Below are 21,392 nucleotides of genomic sequence, written 5' to 3'. Positions count from 1 at the left end.
GAGCAGAGGTGGTGGGGCCTTTAGTGTATCTCTGCCCAGGGCAGGGGCCCATTGTCTCAAAATACGTCCGTGGATGTCTATTGTTTTGAAATGTATACTGCAAAATATTAAGTCACTGCAGCATTTCTACTGCATAATACAATGAAGTGTATTATTATATTATTGCATACACTACTAAATGATGGATTTATAGTTATTATATTAATGGAATTCAGTAATAACACAGAAATATATGTAGTTGTGGATAAAATTTGCTGTCAATCTCGCGAATTTTGTTTATTTCTAATTACTCCATTTTGATTGTCTCTAGGAATGCTGAAACAGCTGAAGTCGCAATTCACCCAACCTCCTGTCATGATTAATTTCTGAGCCAATCAATAGCCTAAGAAGATTGGAAATAGGCGAATGAGTGAGCGAGAGTCATCCGTGCAGAGAGAGAGAGAGAGAGAGAGAGAGAGAGAGAGACCAGCGAGGACAAACTTGCAAGAAGCAGAGCATGCAGAAAAAGCTCCGCAAGACAACAGTGCAGCTGCTCGGCGGGTTTTGAAGCTACAGAGGCAGCAGAGCTTGTTGCGGATTAACAATGATTGCCACAACTCAACAAAACATGACCACTGAGCTGGTATGTGTTGTTTTTTAATTCTTTTATCCCTACTTAGTTTTCCTTCAGATTCAGAGTGTGTGTGCGTGCATGTGTGTGTGTGTAATCTGCGAGTCCCCTGACGTGCAGTTGGGGAATTCCTCATGTGTGCCCACAATACGATGATTATCGATTAGTGCTTAAAGCAATTCGCCCATTCATACTTTCCCGTCAGTATCCATCTCCTGGGCTGCTTTGACTCTGTGCACTGCGGTGCAGGATGGTGTGGTAACTCGACGTCCGGTGCCTCTCATTCTTATTGTCCTTCTGTCCCATGCAGACTTTTATAGCATCATATCTGCACTAACAATATGCTTTTTTTGTATTCTAATATTCAGATATAAAAATTTGTCCCAGCACACAGCCTGGACGTGCACAGTGATAAAGAGGCTAAAACCTCCAGCCTGCACTGTATGATTGATTATCCCTCTGCTGTGTATTATCATTGAATAATATCTTCTGTTTTTTTGCTCACACAATTAACTATCATCCCTAATGATGATAGATAATGCATTTAGTGAAATATACTCAATGTGAATTATTATTTAATGCAGCTTTTCCATTCAATTACAGCGTGCATGTCCTCTCTAATGTGACTTTTTGTGCCTTATTTAAAAGACATGTCAGGAGCAGCTTGTGCAACTTCAAGTCCGGTCATGAATGGTTTAATGTTAAAAAACTAGTGGTAATAAATGCTCAGATTAAACATCTTGCTTGTTAAATACATGACTAATATTAATGCATAACTAATATACGGTGTTTCCTTCTTCCAGTAAAACTTTGTCACGCATCAGTCACTGTCCAGAAATGTTCCCACGGGTGCTTCTGTTTCTCCTCCGTGCTACAACTTAACCTTGCCAAGTCAACTAATTATCAGATCTAATCAAACTGTCGTTCTTCTTGGGAGGCAGTTTCAATCATGAGATGATTAGCACGCAGCTGCTCTGCTGGAGAAAGTGTTTGAGGGACGAGAGGAGCACTTTAATGATGTCTAATTGGTATGAGCACGGCGACATTAAGCAACACATTCACCTTTAGCTCCTTGACTCACATGTGATCAAATCTTAGTTATGAAGCATCTTGTGTGGTAATCCTGCAGTATTATTATTGTCTCCTGGAGAGGGCCACAAAAGGCTGCGGGGCTTAAAGGCAATCCATTACCTGGAAATGTTGCAACACCTCATGCCACAGTCTCAAATCAATGTACTATACAGTACGAAGCAATTGATGAGGCAAAGCTGGGTGATAGATTGTCATTTTGGTGTGAAGATGCGGTGATTTATGGGATAACGTGGGTTGTGTCATGCGTTTGTGTGTCGTAATATTAGATTCAGCAGGAGCAAAGAGCATTGCAGAATCGACATGAATGACTTGTGGTGCCGTCAAATGAGAAATTCACATCACAATTTCATGGTAGGATACTTAATGCTTTGGTTCTGGTTCAGTTAATCCCTGGAATTAAGGAAGAAAATAACAGATTTAATTATTTTTTTAAAGGCCATTTAACATTCATCCTCAACACTGATGATGTGACACAGTGAATTTCGATATAGTGAACCTATTATAAGCCTTTTATTTGGTGATAGAGTATTCCTGTAGAGTCCCAGCCCGGTAAAAAATGACATACTGTTTCTCATTTTTCACTGTAACACTTTATCATGTCACCCGCAGCTCTCCCACATGTGTTTCACTGATGCTGCTTGTTTCCTAAAGGCAGGAACTCAGTGCCGTGAGTGGCTGGACATGCCGAGGAAAAGCACCCTCATACAGGACCCTTTTTGTACAGTCGTTTTCTTATGCGTGACGGGGGAGCATGAAAAGAATAAGACAGTGGGGCAGCCTTGCAGCACTAGAGGCTAAAGCGGCGGGTCTTTCATTTCACAAAGGCTGTGTGCTGCATTGTCTGGCGGGAGCCTCGAGGGCAAAAAATCTACCCAGTTAGTCCCATATGGTGTCTATACCTCCTACTGTTTCTTTTTTTTTTTTTTTTTTTTTTTAAACAAACACAAAGGGAGAAATGGTGGTGCAGTGAGTATGGAGCACAGAGATTCCTCTGGATGCCATGAAAGATAGTCTAGATATGAATCAATATTGAGCTGTGGTATCTCATTACTACAGCAGACTGGTTACCATTTATTCCAACCATGCTAAAGTTATAGCCTCCTCTAATGATGACCTTCATTTTAAATGAGGCAGTGAGATATATTGACAAGGTAATACATGGGTTACTTACTAATCTACAGCTTTCCCATATGAGCAATTATAATGCATCATTAAAACAAGCATCATATAGGTTATATTGAGGGCTGCATATGTCTGCCAATAGATCTCCCCCTTTTTATGGTGGCACTTATTTCATTGATGCGTCTGCCAATGTCATGTAAGTAATAAACATCTTTGCCTGATGTTAAAGGGGGCTTTAGAGGTATGCAAATTGAGAACCAGCATCCCCAAACAGCCTACACTGGTTCCTTCATTTCTCTGCATGTGATTTATTGTCGGATTCTCCTTGCCTCAAAGACACAGAAGATGGAGTTAAGGAGGTCTCCGGAGCCTAATTTATGAATTCTTAGCACCGCCCGGATTCTGCACAACCTAGTTGTGTTGCACACTGTGTAGATTGAGTAATTGTGTGTAAGTGTGGCTTGCTTTTTTAGTGTGCAAACTCAATCAATACAGTTGGAATTGTTTGATTTTGTGTGCAGTGCTGTGAGGAAAAGAAGCCAGTTAACTCGGGATCTGTTTGTGTGCACTTTAATAAGTGTGATTTTTAGGTTTAAATGATGAAAGAAGGGTCAGAACATGTCATGATGATCCACACAGAGGTCTCATACTGAGGATGTCTTCGTAAAAGTCTCCTTTATGGCTGTATTCCCTCTATTAATTGTTTCCCTCTGGACCTTGTACAACTGTACACCTTATCGATTCTCTCATTTGGTTGAGTGAAAATCCCCGAGCTCCGCTGGCAAACAGAAGAGCTCTCTCTTCTCTGTTGCAGTTCTGCACGGTTCGCCAAAAAAAAATCCTCTCAAGGGGATTCCATCAGGAGAGTTATCAAAAAACATAACAACCTCTGATTTGCATACTCGCACCCTTTGGTGTTTGACTGACGCTTCATAAAGGCTTTTACTCCAACTCATGGCCAGTGTTTATTTGTGATTTGTTTTTGATCTGGCTCAGCAGAAAACTGAAATATTTGCTTGTCCATCCCGGTGCTGACTGACATTAGCACTGTCTGTCACACAGCCCAGCTCATCACCTGCGCCTGCAGTTTGTGCTGCATTTTGATTCCCTCATGCATTGTGATCAGCAACCGGTCGACACTAGCAGCTTAGAAACTCTCTGGGGATTCTTCCCAGCACATCTGTACCTCATTTGCAAGTATGACAAAACTCCTCACTAGCCCGAATATGGGATTCTCCCGGTCCTTCGCAACGGCGATGCGACCTTAATTGGAAGCATGGTCTAATGTCTGGGCTCAGGGGAAGGATAGGAGCAGTGCATCCCATTAGAAGGATGTTTCAGCTCTCACGTTGCACACAGTAATTAGACGGAGGACTTGGAAATGAAAACACTGTGTGATGGAATCAGTCAAGTGGAGGAATTTAATTTAAAATGTCCCTTTTTACTATGAGATCCTGGAATCACCATGTAATTCATTATATTTTTTTATGATATGCAGCCATGATACTTATTATTCATGGATTGCAGTTGGATGTAACATATACCCAGTTTGTTAAATAGATACTTCACTAATTTTCCACCAGCTTTGTGTCATAAAAACATGGGTAGTATCGTGTAAATGAACTGTGGTAAACATCCCTCCATTTTACCAGCGCCTAGATCTCTCAGCTCAAATCACGTCATCCAGCAGATTATCGCCGGCTTTAGGGCTCTTGCTTAAAATACAGATATTGCATTTTTGTATTTCCGCCACCACGGACACAAAAAGTATAGAAGCAGAGCGAGAGAGAGAGACAGCTGCCTCTTTCTCTGGTAAACGTATCTCCATCTTACTAGTTCAGAGATCTCCCTGCTTATCTCTCAGTTCAGATTGCGTCACAAGGCGGATTTTCACTAGATTTAGGGCCCAAACTACAGAATGTACTTCTGCATTTTTGTATTTCAGCCACCGTGGACACTAAAAGTATAGAAATGGATCATGAGAGCGCTCTCTCTCTCTCTGTCGCTCTCTCTTTCAAACTGTAAAACTAGGCAGTGCTGATCAAATATGAATAAAAGATTATGTTACTGTAGTGTAGAATTTTCAGCTAAAATGTCTTCAGAAACACATTTTAGTGCACTTTTTGGCTGCTGCATAAGAGTTTTTGAATAGGAAGTGGATGTCATACTGTTTTCTGGATTGTAAAAATGCAGGATGAAAATACTGTGATCAAGTGGTGAAGCATAGTTTGTTCCTGTCAGGTCGCCATATTGTTTTAGCGTGTCCAAATGGACAAACTCGCATTACGTCACCCACCAGCTGTACTGTTTATTGGTCTGGTTCGGCACAATGCATTTTGGTAGTTGTAGGTTTTCTATACCTTGAGCAAAAGTAAATGCCACAGCCGTTTTTTTCTGTTTTCTCTGGTCATGCAGCATGATTTCAAAAGTATTTGCATCTCTACTGCACAGACAACCCAGCTTCATGAAAAGGCCATTTTCCAGCTGTGAAATACTTCTTTAAATACATATAACATCAACAGAACTACGCATGATGTACTTAATTTTACATGAGATTAATTTGTAGCATTGGTGGAGAAATTTGCTTACTTCAGCAGCAAGATGTTATTCAAAGCAAAGTGAAATATAAAAAAATCACACAGGTCGAACAGAATAAGAGGCTGTAGTAATATTGGGAATAACATCCAAATATTCAAAGTAGGGTTATAAATAATTTAGTACAGTGGAAGTCATTTTCTGTACGCTGAACTTACTGTAGTGAAATGCATGAGTGACTAAAATGTTGGAAAACTGCCGCTGAAAATGAGAGGAGAGATTCATTTTGGGATTTTTCAAATGTATAACAGTTCAGTCAAACAGAAAGTGCTGAACATGCAGTATGATTCAGTATCGACTGTATTCTCCCAACGCCTTCATAGACTGCTGTAGGTTTGTTTATCTGATGGAAGGATAATGGTGGTTCAGTGAGAGATTGTGTGCCGAGAGGGCAGGAGAAGGAGACAAAACAGAGCGTTACAGAGGCCAGTAGATACACAGCGGTGGACATCAATCACCCGGCTCTGGCCTGCACTGAGAGTTCAAGCATTACTCAAAGGTTTTCCCTGCAGGTGCAACTGGTAGTGGTTTTAATTTGAACATGCTATGATACAGCGAGCCAGGGAGATCTATTAAAGATGAGACCTTGGCAGGAGTTCTGCGCTGGCAACCAGTCGAAATAGAGCGTGTGTCTTCCATTCATCTTGGGTATAAAGTGAACCTGCTTTCTTATAATAAGGGGTGAAAACCTCTGAAACGGATTCTTGAAAGTCATAAAAAAAGAGTGTGCATGGAGGATTTTTTATCTTAACGAAATAAACTGTGCACGGAGGCGTAAAGAAAATTGAGAAACCTCTCTGCTTCTGGTTCAACTGCATTGACCTTTACTCTTCAGTTTCTGCAGAATATTTCATTTTTCTGAAATGGGTTTTTAAGACATTTTGACTCCAGTTATGTAAGTGCAGTTTTTAGCACTTCAATACGTGCTGGCAGCTTTAAGTCAGATGGTCAAGGGAAATAGAGACCCCCACGGTGAAAAAATGGAAAAGTCATGGAATTTCACAATCCCATTTTCAAGGCCTGGAAAAGTCATAAAACTAGTTAAACTCATTTTAAGTTTTGGAAAAAACATAGAAATGTGTGATAAATTAAATTGCATTAATGTTCATAACAGTGTATTTATTTTCTGTAGCTGGGGTCATGCACACTAGGCATGTCAAATCATTTTTTAAACCCTTTTATCTTTAGGGGATGGGCAACCAGCTTTAAACTGCTGTCTTATAATTATTTCCTCACCAACCACACAATTTTTATAGAAAACTTAAACATTATGGCATTAACAAAAAAAAATCCCCTCTCTTTTTTTGGGCATTTTTTCCCTTTAAAATGCCTTGGCCATTTGTAATAGCAAAAATCCTAAAAAGAAAATGGGGCATTTTATTCTTAAATTTTTCAAAAGCCATGTTTTCTTTAAAACTCACCAAAATGACACAATTTATCACAGCCAGAAACTGTAAAAACAGAAAATCTTGTTGGATTTTCACATTTCTGGCGGTTCTTGAACACCTCATGTGGGATGCTGAAATGTTGAATCTTATATTTGTGAAAAAAATGGGGCAAGAAAAAAAATGGGTCCTTGGAAAGCTTGGAAATTTTGTCCTTGAAAATGTGTGGAAACCCTGCAAAGAAGAGCATGTCTTTGGAGAGGAAATGCTCGGTGTGACCAACAGAACAGACTCTGGGACAGCTGGTGTCAGCCAGGGAGCGCGGAGGAGCAGCAATCTGTTGACCGGTGAGCCAAGATGCCCTCCTTCCGCTGCCCACCTCCCTAAAGGCTTAGACGAAGGTGATTAGGACAGACGAGGCTGTGCGAGGGTTAAGCCAAAGGGGTGGGCAGCCATAATGAAGGCTGAGTTTTATAGCTGCTCTGTGATTGAACTCTCCCACACTCCAGCGGCCACGTGGCTCCAGCAGTGCCAGCCGCTCATTATGAGGGAGTGGAGCGCAGCTTGGAAACTGCATGCAATTGTGTTTAATTGTTACTGATACTGATGCCGACTCATTCTATCAGTTCCCCCTGATCGCATACAGAGGATGCACAAGGACTTGAAGAAAGTTTTGCTCTCTGAGTAACTGTGGCTTTGTCTATAATTTATTGTGTAGTTATACGGTCCCATCTACTTCTTATTTTTATTGCCTCGTTAACAACTTCATCCAGTGCTGTTGAATAAATCCTGATCCACCAAAGCAAAAGGTAACAGCTTTTCCTATAAAAAAAAAAAAGCAGTCATTTCGGGCACATTTCATCATAACTTCACCCATCCCACCTCTTTTTTTTAGTAATTGGGCCATCAGTCATGTAACAGGTGAAATGAGGCGATGATAAAGAAAAATTATGGTGCGACCAAAATTGCCGCCGCAATTAAAGTCTGATCTCGCAACAATTTTACGCAGTTCTCACATGGAAAATTAGAGTAATTCAGCGAGGTCTGCGTGATGCTGACGACCGGTCTCAATCCCCCCTGAGGCTCAGTGCGCTGATGTGCCTGTCGGGGAGAAATTTCTGTGAGAGCGTAGAAATGAGGCAGCACTAATGCCCTCCTCGTCCTCGGCTGTGCTCATATTCATCACCATGTTTGTGTTTTCTTTTCATATCAGGACCTGGGGAGTTCAGACGGTCCCCCGCGGAACTGGAAAGGCATAGGGATTGCCATGGTGGTGATCCTGGCTGTTATGTCTCTGGTCATCCTCTCTGTCATCCTGCTCACGCCTGGTAAGGATGGCTGATCTGAGGAGTAAAAGCAACAAAGCATGGAGGAGCTGTAATGTGGGGAGTTTAAGAAATACTTAGACATTTTAGAAAACAGGAGCGCTTTCTTTTTTTTTTAAAGAGTTTGATACCGCTCTTATATCTGTAGGACAGCAACAGCTAGCCTGGCTTTGTCTTACAAAATCCTCATACCAACATCTCCAAAGCTTTTAGATTAACATGTTATATCTTGTTTGTTTTATTTGTGCTAAAACCACTGCGTAAAAAAATGGCAATTTACCATTTCATTTGTTTTATACAAATTTGTTATTAAACAAATGAGACGTAACCCAACAACAACCTCTCAGGCTTAAAAAATGAAGCCAAAGCTTTAAGTGCCAAAAAAACGCAGTTCCTCTATTGGCCACTTGGGGCTGACTCCAAAAGATAGTCACAGATTCCGATGTTAAAATGACTGACTTTACAGCAGAAATAAACACATTTACAACCTGGTGCAAAAAACTGTTTTGGTCTTCATAACTAATTTCTCTGTTCATTACAATTGCACAGAGGTCAAATTGTTATAATATGCACCTGTTCCAATGCAATTAAGGCTTAAGTTACATAAATAAGGGTGTGACTGCATTGAGTAAAAGGCTATCTGCAAGTTTTTTATTCCAGATTTGAGCCTTTTTTGACACAGATTTTGCAAAAGGGTTGCAACACAGGTCAATAACAATATGTGTTGTCCATGTCATATGACGGTTGATCCCGTCATCTGCTCAGAGGGTAAGGAGACCCGAGGCCTCATTATCTCTGAATTTTGTTAAGATTTCCGGTTGTTGTTGTTCTTCTTTTAGTTAGCTGCTAACTACTGCCAGATGTATTTTAAATCTCCCTGTGGAGGGTCACACACACAACACATCGTCAAATCAACACACTCATCCCGCCCTACTTTTACACAGACGTCAATTCTGTGCTGTTAGTACCTCTGCTGCTGTTAAAGATGAAACAAATCTGTTCCCCCATGTCACAGCTGTACCTTTCACACAGGGCGGACCCCTAATCCTAACCCACAGAGCGACATTCCTGCTGTGAACAGGCTATGTGCAGGTTATGGGTCAGGTCCATCCATAGCTCCTCCACAGCTCCACTTTCTCGTCCAAATATGGTCACCTCTCGCTCCAAAAATCCACGATTGATTGATACAAAATGGGAGTCCACAAAACAATTGGTGACGTCACAGTGGTTATGTCCATTTTTTTACACAGTTTATGTAATGTGTCAATTAGTGAGCCTTAGAGGTGCTGGTAGGCGTATTTTCTTATCGTTGGACGGAGCCAGGCTAGCTGTTTCTATCTGTTTCCTGTCTTTATGCTAAGCAAAGCAGCTGCTGGCAGTAGCCACATATTTACTTTACAAATATGAGAGTGTCATTATATTCTCTGCCAGAAAGCAAATAAGCATTTTTCCCAAAATGTTGACTTTTGCTTCAAAGGGAGACTTTATGTGGGCAAGCCCTTTACAAATGTTGCAAACATATTAACGGTGACATTAAAATGCAAAAAAAAAAAAAAAGTTCAAAGCAGAAATATAGGCCAGACTCCAGCAGGCTCAGACTCTGCTTTACTGTAAACATGACACACTTCCTGATGAACTAATTAATTCCTGTCTCTCTGCGTCTGAAGATGAGTCTCACTTGTTACTCCGCTCCCATCTCACCATGGAGGATCTGGAGAGTGACGAGTTCAAAGTTCATGACCCCTGTGTGGCATGGTTGAACGGTAAGGACCCCTGCTCTGTCTCACAAATTAGTCCTGACTTACAAAGTGCTCACGGCAGTTTAAAATCTGATGATCTCCCCCAGGGCTGAAACTGAGCCATTGGTTTTTAGACCTACAGCACATCACTGCCTCTGTGGATTTATGTCATCACTGTAATAACACAGGACTCTCTTCCCTTAACTGTCTTAACCTTGTCAGAAAACGAAGTGGCTCTCCGCACCAGAGAGGGACACGTCCTGTCGTTCAGCCTCAACAGCAACCTCACCTCGACTCTGGTGGACAACAGCTCCCTGGTGAGTTACAGCAACACATCTTTTGAGGACAGAGGACACATTTCAGTATTGATTGGCTCTTGTCCACAGACAGCTGGACAAATTGACCGACCAAAAGTGCTTCCAGATTGAGAGTGAGAAGCTGTGGAGTCCCGCTGTTCCACATCCCACACTCAAGAGAGACAAAAAAGATTTGGCGGCATGACAGTATCGGCTCCTTTCCCCCCAAAATCTGGCTGCTCTGTGAGCCCTCAACATGTGCCTTCAAAGAGAATTTTCTAAGCAAGGGCATCATTTGGAACACCGCCTCTGCGCGACACTGACAGACTTATATGGGTCATCGCAGAGGAGCTTAAAGCAGGGTTGTGCTGTCAGGTTGAGAACAAGCCTCTCCTCTGCGTTTTGATAGGGTTTGTTTTCTCCGCCGCTGTTGCTAATTCCAGAAAAAGATATATTCCTGTATGAATACCAAGAACACATGGGGTTTCCCTAAATAAGTGAACGGCTGAGGCAGTTTTAGCTACACATAGAGTCAAACTTTGAGATGGAAATTCACAGTATTGAGTAAAACTTTTTTTTTAGGGAGCGCTTTTTAAAACCTGTGCTTCACAGTTACAAAAAAAGAAAAGCATCTATAGAAAAAACTACCAAAAAAAGTTAAAGAATAAGAACAAATGAGGACAAGGAAACTTTAATAACATACCACTGAGAACAAACAGGTTTTGAAATGAGATTTAAAACATTCAACAGAGTTTTAGCTTTTTTCCACCACAGGATTTTACCAAAGTGTAACCTGGAATTTCCCAAAACCTCAACTTGTTAAAAACTTGTAAGATTCTACCGCTTTGGATACCAGGACAACTGTCATTTTGATGCATTATTTGGTAGGCAAGTTTTGCACACTCATGGGAGAGGAAGACATAGAGCTAATATTGTCAGATATTACTAATGTGACACCCAGTAGGGGGACTGTTTCATGACCTGGAGGACAGGAGAGCAAAAGTGCGTTCAGCACGAGTCTTAAACTTAAACCTTTGTTCTGATCACTTGAGCACTGAGATCTCATCCCTGCTCGTCATATTTTAACGCCTTGGCAGCCTTTTGCGTTGTATCTTGAGGGGGATGGGTCAACAGTTAGGTGTAAGGCCGTGACTCACCAAGCCGACATCCGAGAACTAGCAGCTACGAAAGCCCCCTGCTGCGTCACCTCACATCGCCGTGTCTCAGCCAAAAAGTTGCACAGAAACACACTAAACTGACAGCAAACCTGCACGTGCGTTGTGCAACTGCTTGAGAGGAGATACCCCTCCATACAAGCAGACAGCGGTCGTTGGCCAGTTAGCACATCAACAATGTAGCCCAATATTGAGAGAACAAAACATATTCACTGTGTGCCAGTGAACAACGACGCAGTCCATCAGGTAACGTGTCTGTCAAGAGCTCAGTGGCAGAAGAAAAGCGATCTTATCGTGCACTGGACGGCCAATCAGAGTGATTTCGTCACTGACAGGCTCAACGACTGTTGCCGGCAATTGAACATGCTGAATTGGCTGAAAAAAAGCAGACAAGATTTGGTGAGGGCCAGGGGCGCACGCCGTCAGCCCAACTAAAGCCGACGGCTGACGGACAGTTTGGTGTGTTACGGCCTTACTGTTAGGAAAACATGGTGATTAATGTTAGTCATGTCAGCCGTTAGTGACTCATTTCACTAAAAACTAAGGCTTGGTTTCAGTTTATGATATGTTTAAGGTGTTGACTAAAATAACCCAGTACCAACTAGACCTGAAAAGTCTCTAGTCAAGCAATATTTGCTTTCAGTTCTTTTCGCACCGGGAATCTGGGATTGGTATCACTTAAAGCATACAGGTACTGATACAAGCATTATAAATTTTTGTTTTAAGAATATTTTTATTGGTTTTTTGCCTTTATTGATAGGACAAATCGAGCATTAAAGGTGGAGAGAGAGAGGGGACGACAAGCAGCAAAGGGCCGAGGCCAGAACCCGTGACCACTGCTGCGATGATGTAGCCTCTGTACATGTGACGCCAGCTCTGCCAACTGAGTTATTGGGCGCCCCAGCATTATAATACTTTAAGTGATACCCAGCCATACTAATGACTCGTTTGACCAACAACTGATGTGACAAAATGTGCTGACTTATAGTGTCACACAGGACATGAATACCGGTCCTTTGTCTCATCCATCTCTGACTGTCTAATAATTATGTGATGGGTTTACATGTAGTTGGTTGAAAGCCCGGTGTGTCTCAATCAGACGCTAAAGGGTGCATTGTGCATCTGTATCTGACACAGAGCTTTTGCTGCCTCAGCGATGTTTTTTTCACACCCTGGGATTGAGACCAGGCTGATTTGAGAGTGTTAGTGGACCAGTGATCAGCTCACTGATATCTGGTGGAGCAAAATTGTGAAATGTCTTTTAAGTAATTAGAAGGATTTGATTTTTGAAGAAGGGAATGAGTTTTTGTTTTTAAACATCCAGTAAAATTTGTGCATTTGAACAATGATGCAAAGCAATACAATATTCAAGATGTGTTGAGACTAAAGAATTGATCATGTATCAAGCTGGAGGAAAAATAAGACGAGGTGTGTTTTCTTGATTGAAAATAACAGGGCTGTAGAACAGATCTATGGTCTTTCATATTTTGAATACTGAGTCAATATTGAGTCATAATTTGGCCGGAAGATCTTGCAGATCAAAACATTGCCTTCAAGAAGAAATAATATAAACTTTTTATGTGGAGCTAAACAGTGCGCAGACCTCCTTCATGCCTCACAGTGATATTTTTTATGTGTGTGTATGAACAATTTTCCTCTGATTTCTATGAAGGCTGGCAGCCGTTATGATGTTATGAGACCGGTCTCAAGACCAAGACCAATGTCGAGTACTACAGCACTACGACCTTATTCACAGGAAAACAAATGGATCATTTCTCGTCTAATGGTTCTTCTTTTTGTCTGCAGGACCTGACCACTACTAAATTCCAAGTGTCCGCAGACAAGAGGTTTGTCCTCTTGGCGTATAACATTCGACCGGTAAGTTTTCTCTGAATGCCAGGTTGATTTGTTCCAGAAATGACTTCAGTAGACATTCAAAGTCATAAATTATCATCTAATATCAAAGACACGCTCTTAAGGCACACACCCTTCGACATGTCTGGCTGCAAACCATCGGTGACATGCATCTTAATCAGAGACGGAGCAAGAACATGACGGAGGAGGTTGGAGAGAAGTGCTCTGTGTGTGTGTGGTGTGTGTGTGTGTGTGTGTGTGTGTTGATTCTGCTACTGCAGCAGTCTTTAGCTCCGTAACACCGCCCACCAAATGACTGGGATAACATATGGGGAGTTGAATATTTAAACTGGCTGATGGCGGAAGGTGCAGGGGGTTGAGGAAAGCTTAGAGTGAGTGATCAGTGTGATAGCGGGGAGGGGGGAAGGGGAGATCAAGGAGATGGAGAGCTAAAGTTGGAGCTGCAGTAATGAAATCGCCCCTGCTAGTTCGGTGGAGAATTTTAATGAGGAGCTGACGAGAATCACAATCGCAGGTGGTTTTCAGATAAGCGTCAGGGTAGAGACTAAACACAGATCTTTTTTTGCTTCCTTTGCTTTAACACCACATAGCTCCAGCCGTCTCACTTTGTAAATACCCGTGCCATTAATAAATAGTTCAGCCGCTCCTCAAAGGGCAGGCAAGTCGTGTAATGTGCAAGTAATCAGCGACAGAAGAAAACAGAATTAGGAGGAAATGAAAGCCCTCAGCACATTTTCCCCCACATTTTTATTAAAAACCTGAAAGCAGATTTTGCTGCTCTCTCTCTTGCGTTCGTTCCTCAATCTCTGGGTTTCCTTCAGAGATGTGCTATAATCACTGCATATCATATTTTCTGTGTGTGTGGGGGGAATGAATGAGCCTGTTGCTGTGTTACGGCGTTCGTCAGCGCAACCATTCTAACTGAATTATTGAGCGGTTAACATACGTTCAATCAGTTTTCACGTATCTCCGCAGAGAAAGGTCTTAGATCTTTGTCCAATCTGTGGGTTGATTTATGCCATTAGCATTCTTGCTTTGATGTCAGCAAGAATTGTCTCTCTCATCTGTATGCTGTGTGTGTGTACTCACACTTAAGGAAGTCAGAGGCAGTGGGCACGCCACCTGGAATCATTAGTATATTTAGAAATGTTTGTATGCTTGGCATCTTGTGTGCACAGGGAGCTGTTCCTCCATCCTCCCTGTCTTCCCAGCTCCCTCCTTCTCTCTCCTCACTCTCACTCATTTTTTTCCATCTATCTCTGGGGGGATTTGTGCTGACTGAAGCAGTTTGCGGCAGGCGCCAGCTTTTGCTGTTCGAAAGAGGAGCGGCGCGCTGCTGAGAGTGGCAGAGAACGAGAGAGAGGAGAGAGCAGTGGGGGAAGCCACTTGTGATGGAGGGAGGTGGGGAGAAAAAATGGGATATGCACCATTTGCCCTCCAATACACTGCCCATTTGAAATCAATCAGAATGGTTATCAAAGAAATGACAGGGATGCTAAAAGCAGAAAGCTGCAGCGGAGAGAAATGGATGAGCAGGCTGTGGGTAAAGTTAAAAGGCTTCTCCGGATTTTGTATTAGCTCTGGAGGCTTTGGGGAAGGTTTTGAGCCTGGTGGGTGAAAATAAATGGATTTTGATAAGAGCGTGTACATAGAAGTGAGTTGGGGATTTGGCCACATAGGAACAAGAGAAAGCAGATTTCTGACAGGAAAATGCCTTTCCTCAAAGCCTGTTTGTATTAAACGGGTTAGTGTGCAAGAGGAGGAAGAAAGGACCTACATTTTAGACGACTTTAGAGGAGGTTTTTGGGATTGATGAGTGGAGGCAAGCGGACCAGCACCTGCCAAGAGAGTGCAGTTTAGGGACAAAAAAGATGCCAGCGGAGTCGTGTCTGCACTCTGCAGCAAACGCCGATGGGTGCTGGTATCAAAGGCAGCGCGTAGTGGGGCTGCTAAGAAATGCTTGTGAGGCAGGAACAATGTTGATGCTATCATCTCTCTACTGTCTATCCTGCAGCACACAATATATCCCAATATCTGTGCACATGCATAGGGTGTTGTAATCTCTGTAAATTTCCTTTGTCACATTATCCCGCACTATCCTCTGAGTGTTTAATCTGTGTTTTATGCCCCCTCCCTTGTTTTGGCGACATGGGTTGGGGAGGGGGCGGGTTGTAAAGGAGGGTAAGGGAGCGGAGCAATCTGGAGGATTTATGATATGTTACTGGCAGCGACATTAGAATTCACTCTGCCTCTCCAAGACAGATGCTCTCACTCTCTCCGTCTGTTTATCACACTGACACACACAAACACACAATAATGTACAGCCCCTGCCGCCAGCTCCATGATGTTAAATCATGAGCAGAATCTCAGGGTTCCTTAACAAATCATAGACCGCTGATCGAACCCGGCGCTCATGGTGATGCTGCACCCGCTGGTCCGCTAATTCAAGATCTTCATTATGTGTCGACCTGTCAGCTGTGGGGGGCCTTTCCAAAACTGGACCCTACTCACTCCAACTCCGTCTCGGAGTGTCACTCGGTTTGCAGTCACCTTCACAGCTGAATGAAGCTCACTTCATCATGGTGTAGGGTGTAACTGTACAGCAGCAAGCTTTGGGACAAACTTCCCTTTCTGCTACAAAAAAAGGAGCTGTTGTCAAAAATAAAGCACTGCAATAGTGCAATACAAATTAAGTCAAACATCACCAACATGAAAACAAACACAACACAAGACAAATAGGAGAACTAAGCCACTTGTGTTCTTCAGAAGTATTTGTATTAATTTGATCCAAGCTGCTGTCTACTGGAATTTGGGGAGCCTAAATTATCCTCTTTGCCATTAAAATAAATAATAAATATATAGGTAAATATAAAGTAAATAAACAAACAAATAAAACGAAATAAAACTTATTCCTTAGATTTACTGATGACATTTCTTTTGCAACCACCTTCCCATTTTCACTCTGATGTTTATAAGTTGCTTGGTTTTTATAGTAGTTCCTGTAAATATACAACACTTTACAAAAAAGAAAACACGACTGCTGTTTTATAGAAACTAGAGACAAGTGTATTTGATCCCAGATACTGTGTAGCATTTGTCCTCGCCGTTATTTTCTGCCACAACTGTAACAGCTGTTTTCCTGAACACCCCGTCATGCTTAGACTTTGCAATCAGAATTCGGTTTCATTTAGATACCCATAGAATTTATATCCCCCTCCTTTATCCTTGCAGCTTTACTCCATCCATGCATTTTCTAACAACAGACTGAGGAAAAATCCAATTTCACCACTAAGTGTGCTGTGTAGAGGATGTGACATTTAATTTCTTTAGGTTTGGTTTTCCAGCAGGGTCATGCTTTCAGGGGCCAGTGGGCAAATAGCCTGCTTCCAACCCTTTGCATGAGGGAAAAAAAGAAAAGTAAAAATCAATATATTAGTGAGAATTCATCAGGTAATGCCATGATCAATTGTGGTTAAGGCACACACACACACACGCGGCACATTCATTGATTCTGGTCTTCTTCAGCGTGTTAATTTAATTATTCATCGAGCTGCTGATGCCTGTGTCAGGGTTGTGACAGAGTTGCCAGCCACAGTAGATCTCAGTGGGAAGGATATTAGCCGTAATGATGCTATTTAATAAGCATGTCTGTCTCAGTTGCTGTGCCTTCCTTTCACATGTCACATCTTTAATGTTGTGGCTTTTGCTCAGTCTTAAGGGCGCCCTGTGATCTGAATTGCTGTTATTCAGATGCGATCACAATAATGATGTAATGTGGATGAAATGGCTGCCAGTGGTTATATGACTCGAATAAATTAAGTGTAAAGTAGTTGTGATTGGCTCAGTAACAACCAAAGCTAAAATACTGTCTTTTGAAAATGAACACAAAGATACTTTGCTTCCTATGCTTTTTTTAGGTGGAAGAATAACATTAAATTGTTATGAAAGAATTACTGATAAAGGGTCCATAGAACATTTCCCTTTGTAATTTTGTAACATAATGTTGCTGCCCTCTTAAAAAAGCAATAAGCCACTTGATACGGTGCTTTGCAGACATTAGAGAGTGCAAACACAGCTTCCTGTTGCTTATTGCTTATTTGTAAGGTTGGTCTCTGCGAGGGCTGGGTGATATGAAGAAAATCAAATATCACAGTATTTTTAGCCAAATATACCTGGATATTGATATTGCTACATTATTGGAAGTATAAATTCAAAAAAATTAAACACAATTTTATAAATAATCATCAGTTTTGTGGATAAAATGAATAAACCAGGCTCAGACTACAGGAGGTTATAGCTGATTTATCCCCTATTAATCCCTCTCAATAATCTGATGACAAATCCGATCTGAGAACCTGGTTGGTACCAACGTTTGGCCCAGATTATCTGGAAATGTTAAAGGTTTACAGATCCAGACTAAATCCTCCCACACTGGTCCCAGGCTTTTCAGGGCCACCTCAGTAATTTCAACTATATTTGATGTTCAGGATTCAAAATATTGATGATTAGAGTTGTGATACATTAGCTGTAGTGATGCCAGACAATTTGAGGCTAATGTTAGCTAGGATACTACTGTTCCCAAATATTAAAACTCCCAGTTAAAATCTCATCTGTAGTGTTTGCTAAAGATTAGACAACCTGCGTTGGCCACTAAAGAAAAAAGATATTTTGTTGTTTATGTTTGTTTGTTTATGTTATTACATTATATTGCATTCCTGCCAATATAATCCCCTAAATCCCACACACTGGACCTTTAAAACCTGCAAAAGACAACACTTATGATGTCCAACATTTAAGGCAATATCTAATCTAATATCATGATATCAATATATTACCCAGCCCTGGTCTCAGCAGTGTCCTTCATAACCTTCATTTGCGTTTAACTTTTTTTATACACATGTATGAGCATGTCTGAGCACTGAAATATGTGTGTGTTGTCATCTAAGTGCAGCACACCTGTGTGCATGATATCCTCTACCTCTTTCAGGTGTTCTCTCAGTCCTTCACAGCCTCCTATGCTATCTACAATGTGGCTAATGGGTAGGTGGAATCATGAATGCTAATGCATGGGCTGCACTGGGCATGAGCGTCACCAATGCAAGCAGACCTGCGGATTGAAAAAAAAAACAAAAAACGTCCCCCCTCCAGAGTGTGTCCCATCGATTCAGAGCCTCATGTTTCCGTCAGACATGCATTCATTCGTCAGTGTTCTTTCCAGGCTCCATGTCCCTGACGTGAGGTTTGTACTGTAATTCAGATTTCACTGCCTGAGATTCATATTCAGCATTATATCAGTGGGAAAAACTGTGGATGATCCCTGGAGCTTTTGAGGAATGGTTCTGGATTTTCAGGAGGACCTGCAGTATTGATCGTTGCCTGAGTATGCCTTGGAGGAAAATGTTTGCCTGTCCTGAGAAAGAAAACAAGTGCAGCTAGGAATATGGGAATAAGAAATTCTGCACTCTTGCATGAACCAACTCCATTCTCTGTTTTGTTCTCCCTCTCTGCATCTTGCTCTTTTGTCCTCACAGTAAAAAGTGTCTCTCTCGAGCAAGGCTCAAGGCCAGGGCATGGATGGACCTCAGAGGGCTTTAAGCAGTAGACTGTTCCCTGACGGAGGGCTTATGTCTGAGTGTTTGTGTGTGTTCCAGGGAGCTGCTGGATCTTAACCCTCCAGAGAGGGAGAAGACAGCGCTACAGTACGCTTCCTGGGGGCCTCAGGGGAGCCAGCTGGTAAGCCAGACGCTCACTCAGTCACCTGATCAATGTCTGTCTGTCTGTGTCACCTGAATCAGCTACCTGTCAATATGATAGGTTGATTTTTCTCAGCCTTTACAATCCATTATAGCAAAGTCGATAGACATCCTTTTCATAACGATAACATCAATGATATCATGTCACTGTCTTTATGAGATGAACTCCAACGTAGAGGTTGCAGAGAGCGTGTGGTTATAATAGGGCTGTTTTACACTCATAAAATAATTCATCTAACTTCCCACTAATGTAATTGGCTTTTGCTGCTATGTCGGTGTTCATCTGCAGCATATTAACTGGCAAGTAAAGATGTATTGGCTCTCACTTGCGTGCATGTGCTTGCCCATGATTCATTTACTCTTGGACGGCGTCCGGTGCTCGATTCAGGCGGCCAGCGATAAAGCCTTCAATTGCACTGTCTTTGATATAATGGATTGGCACTGTCTGTCTGTGTCAACCATGCCAGGCCTATGTGTTTGACGGCGATATCTACTACAAGCCGAGTGTGACCGGCAAAGCCCTGCGTCTCACGACCACTGACCTGGAGCAGAATGTGGTGAACGGGCTCTCTGACTGGACTTACGAAGGTAGGATGTTTGCCAGCACTTAGAGGAAAGAAACGTCTGCCAAAAAAAACTGAAAACAATAATCATGAACAGCTGATGAATGCTTTGAGTTTGAGATAACAACTTCTTACACGTGTCTTTTAAAACAGAGGAGGTGCTCTTGACATATGTTGCCCACTGGTGGTCCGTGGACGGGGCACGGCTGGCGTACCTCACCATCAACAACTCTAACACGCCTGTGATGGAAATACCTCACTTCTTAGGTGGTCTCTACCCCTCCAATGTGGTTTTCCCCTACCCTAAGGTAACATGTAACTAGGTGCTGTTGTGTCTTTCAGCTCAGCTTCCTGTTTCAGAAGTAGGGACCAGAGATTGAGCTCTGGTGGGGATGCGTGCTGTGCTCTACATACAGTGAGATTAATAGAAAGAGGAATGCCTGTTTTCATGACAGTACTAAAAAACACACCTTGGGGATTTCTAAATACTCTGGTATACTGTAATGCTGTGATACTGCCTAAGCCTAATGGGAATGCCATTAGTTTTGCAGGTATTTAGCTATAAACTACAGTAATGGAAAAATTAAAACTTCAATCTTCATTAAGTCATTAGGATTTATTCTCTGGGTATAATGAAACAAATCTGCACCAATTTTCATGACAATTTATCAAAACGTTTTCAAACATTGCAATCAGGACCAAAGTGTTGGACTGACAGACTAGCATTTTGTGGCTAAGGAGATTTTTTTAAAAAACAACATAAAGTTTTTAGGATTTTTTTTAATTTTGTTGTGCTCACAGGCTGGCTCAAGCATCCCATCAGTCAGTCTGTTTGTGGTGAATCTGTACGGTCCAGCTCACACTCTGGAGATGATGCCTCCAGACTCCCTCAGGGCCAGGTACTACGTCTTTGAGTGGAATATAAAAACAGAAAAAAACTTAAAGACGTTAGACACAACCTGTCAGATTTTATAACTCATATCGTCTTTTTTTCCCCCATTCCTGTGCACCATTTTCCAATCACTTTCCCCATGTATCATTTTCTGCATCGCCTCTTCAGAGACAGCTACATCTCCATGGTGACCTGGATCAGCAGCACCCGCCTCGCGGTTCGTTGGCTGAATCGCGCCCAGAACCAATCAGTGCTGTGCGTGTGCGAGGCCACCACGGGGGCCTGCTCGGAGGTGAGCGGTCATCAGTCGTTCCACATTAGTAATCCACAAACGGCCTCCGCTGCAATACACGGCTTTAATAGAATTTGTGCTTCTTTTACGCTGTGTTGGGAGTTGGGATTGATTTCCTTAAGCCCTCAGACGTCTTCTGGCTGGATTAATATTTAAGGTCATTTGCTGCATGAGAAGAATTCTCAGTGATGTACTGCAGTCTTTTATTGCTTGTTCCCTTTCTGTAAATCCTCACAGATTTCACTTAGCTACTGCCAATGTCTTATTATTTCTGTATTTAATAATTAATAAGCTTTCTTAAGACAGTGCTGCTTGAGTTAGCTTTAGCTTTGTGAATGGTGTTTTGTAATATATTTCTCTGTATTGTGATATCAATAGAAACACAAAATGGCGATGGACATCATGCAGAACCAACGGCAGGTTTGTGTTTTTCCTCTTTCATAACATTTTTACTAACAAAGACCGTAAGATAAAGATTTAGATTAATTTATTACATATGATGGATTAAAATACTGAAGGACCGTGGGATGAGGGGATGAAAGGGTGAGGGAAGGGATGGGGTAAAAGGTGAAAGGATGAGGGTCAATGGATAAAGGTGATTGAAGATGGACGAAAGGATGAGGATAAAGGGATGAAGAGATAAGGGGTGGAGGGAAGAGGGCAGAAGGGTGAAGGTCG

At 42.0% G+C, this 21,392-nt stretch overlaps 1 protein-coding gene across 1 annotated transcript in view; it reads left to right on the top strand.

Annotated features, from left to right (window-relative positions):
- The first annotated feature begins 534 nt into the window (after positions 1-534).
- Positions 535-21,392, top strand: part of LOC121947204 (inactive dipeptidyl peptidase 10) — a 34,134-nt gene continuing 13,276 nt past the window's right edge. Inside the window, exons 1-12 of the mRNA XM_042492141.1 lie at positions 535-622; positions 8,018-8,132; positions 9,797-9,892; positions 10,091-10,185; positions 13,146-13,217; positions 18,202-18,254; positions 18,866-18,947; positions 19,435-19,555; positions 19,684-19,838; positions 20,332-20,429; positions 20,591-20,714; positions 21,093-21,134. Of these exons, the coding sequence (XP_042348075.1) occupies positions 584-622; positions 8,018-8,132; positions 9,797-9,892; positions 10,091-10,185; positions 13,146-13,217; positions 18,202-18,254; positions 18,866-18,947; positions 19,435-19,555; positions 19,684-19,838; positions 20,332-20,429; positions 20,591-20,714; positions 21,093-21,134 (1,092 nt within the window). The 5' untranslated portion in view covers positions 535-583. The remainder of the gene's footprint in view (positions 623-8,017; positions 8,133-9,796; positions 9,893-10,090; positions 10,186-13,145; positions 13,218-18,201; positions 18,255-18,865; positions 18,948-19,434; positions 19,556-19,683; positions 19,839-20,331; positions 20,430-20,590; positions 20,715-21,092; positions 21,135-21,392) is intronic.

The sequence above is a fragment of the Plectropomus leopardus genome, chromosome 8, assembly GCF_008729295.1.
Source record: "Plectropomus leopardus isolate mb chromosome 8, YSFRI_Pleo_2.0, whole genome shotgun sequence".
Classification (NCBI taxonomy): domain Eukaryota; kingdom Metazoa; phylum Chordata; class Actinopteri; order Perciformes; family Serranidae; genus Plectropomus; species Plectropomus leopardus.
This window is presented reverse-complemented; position numbering and strand designations above follow the sequence as displayed.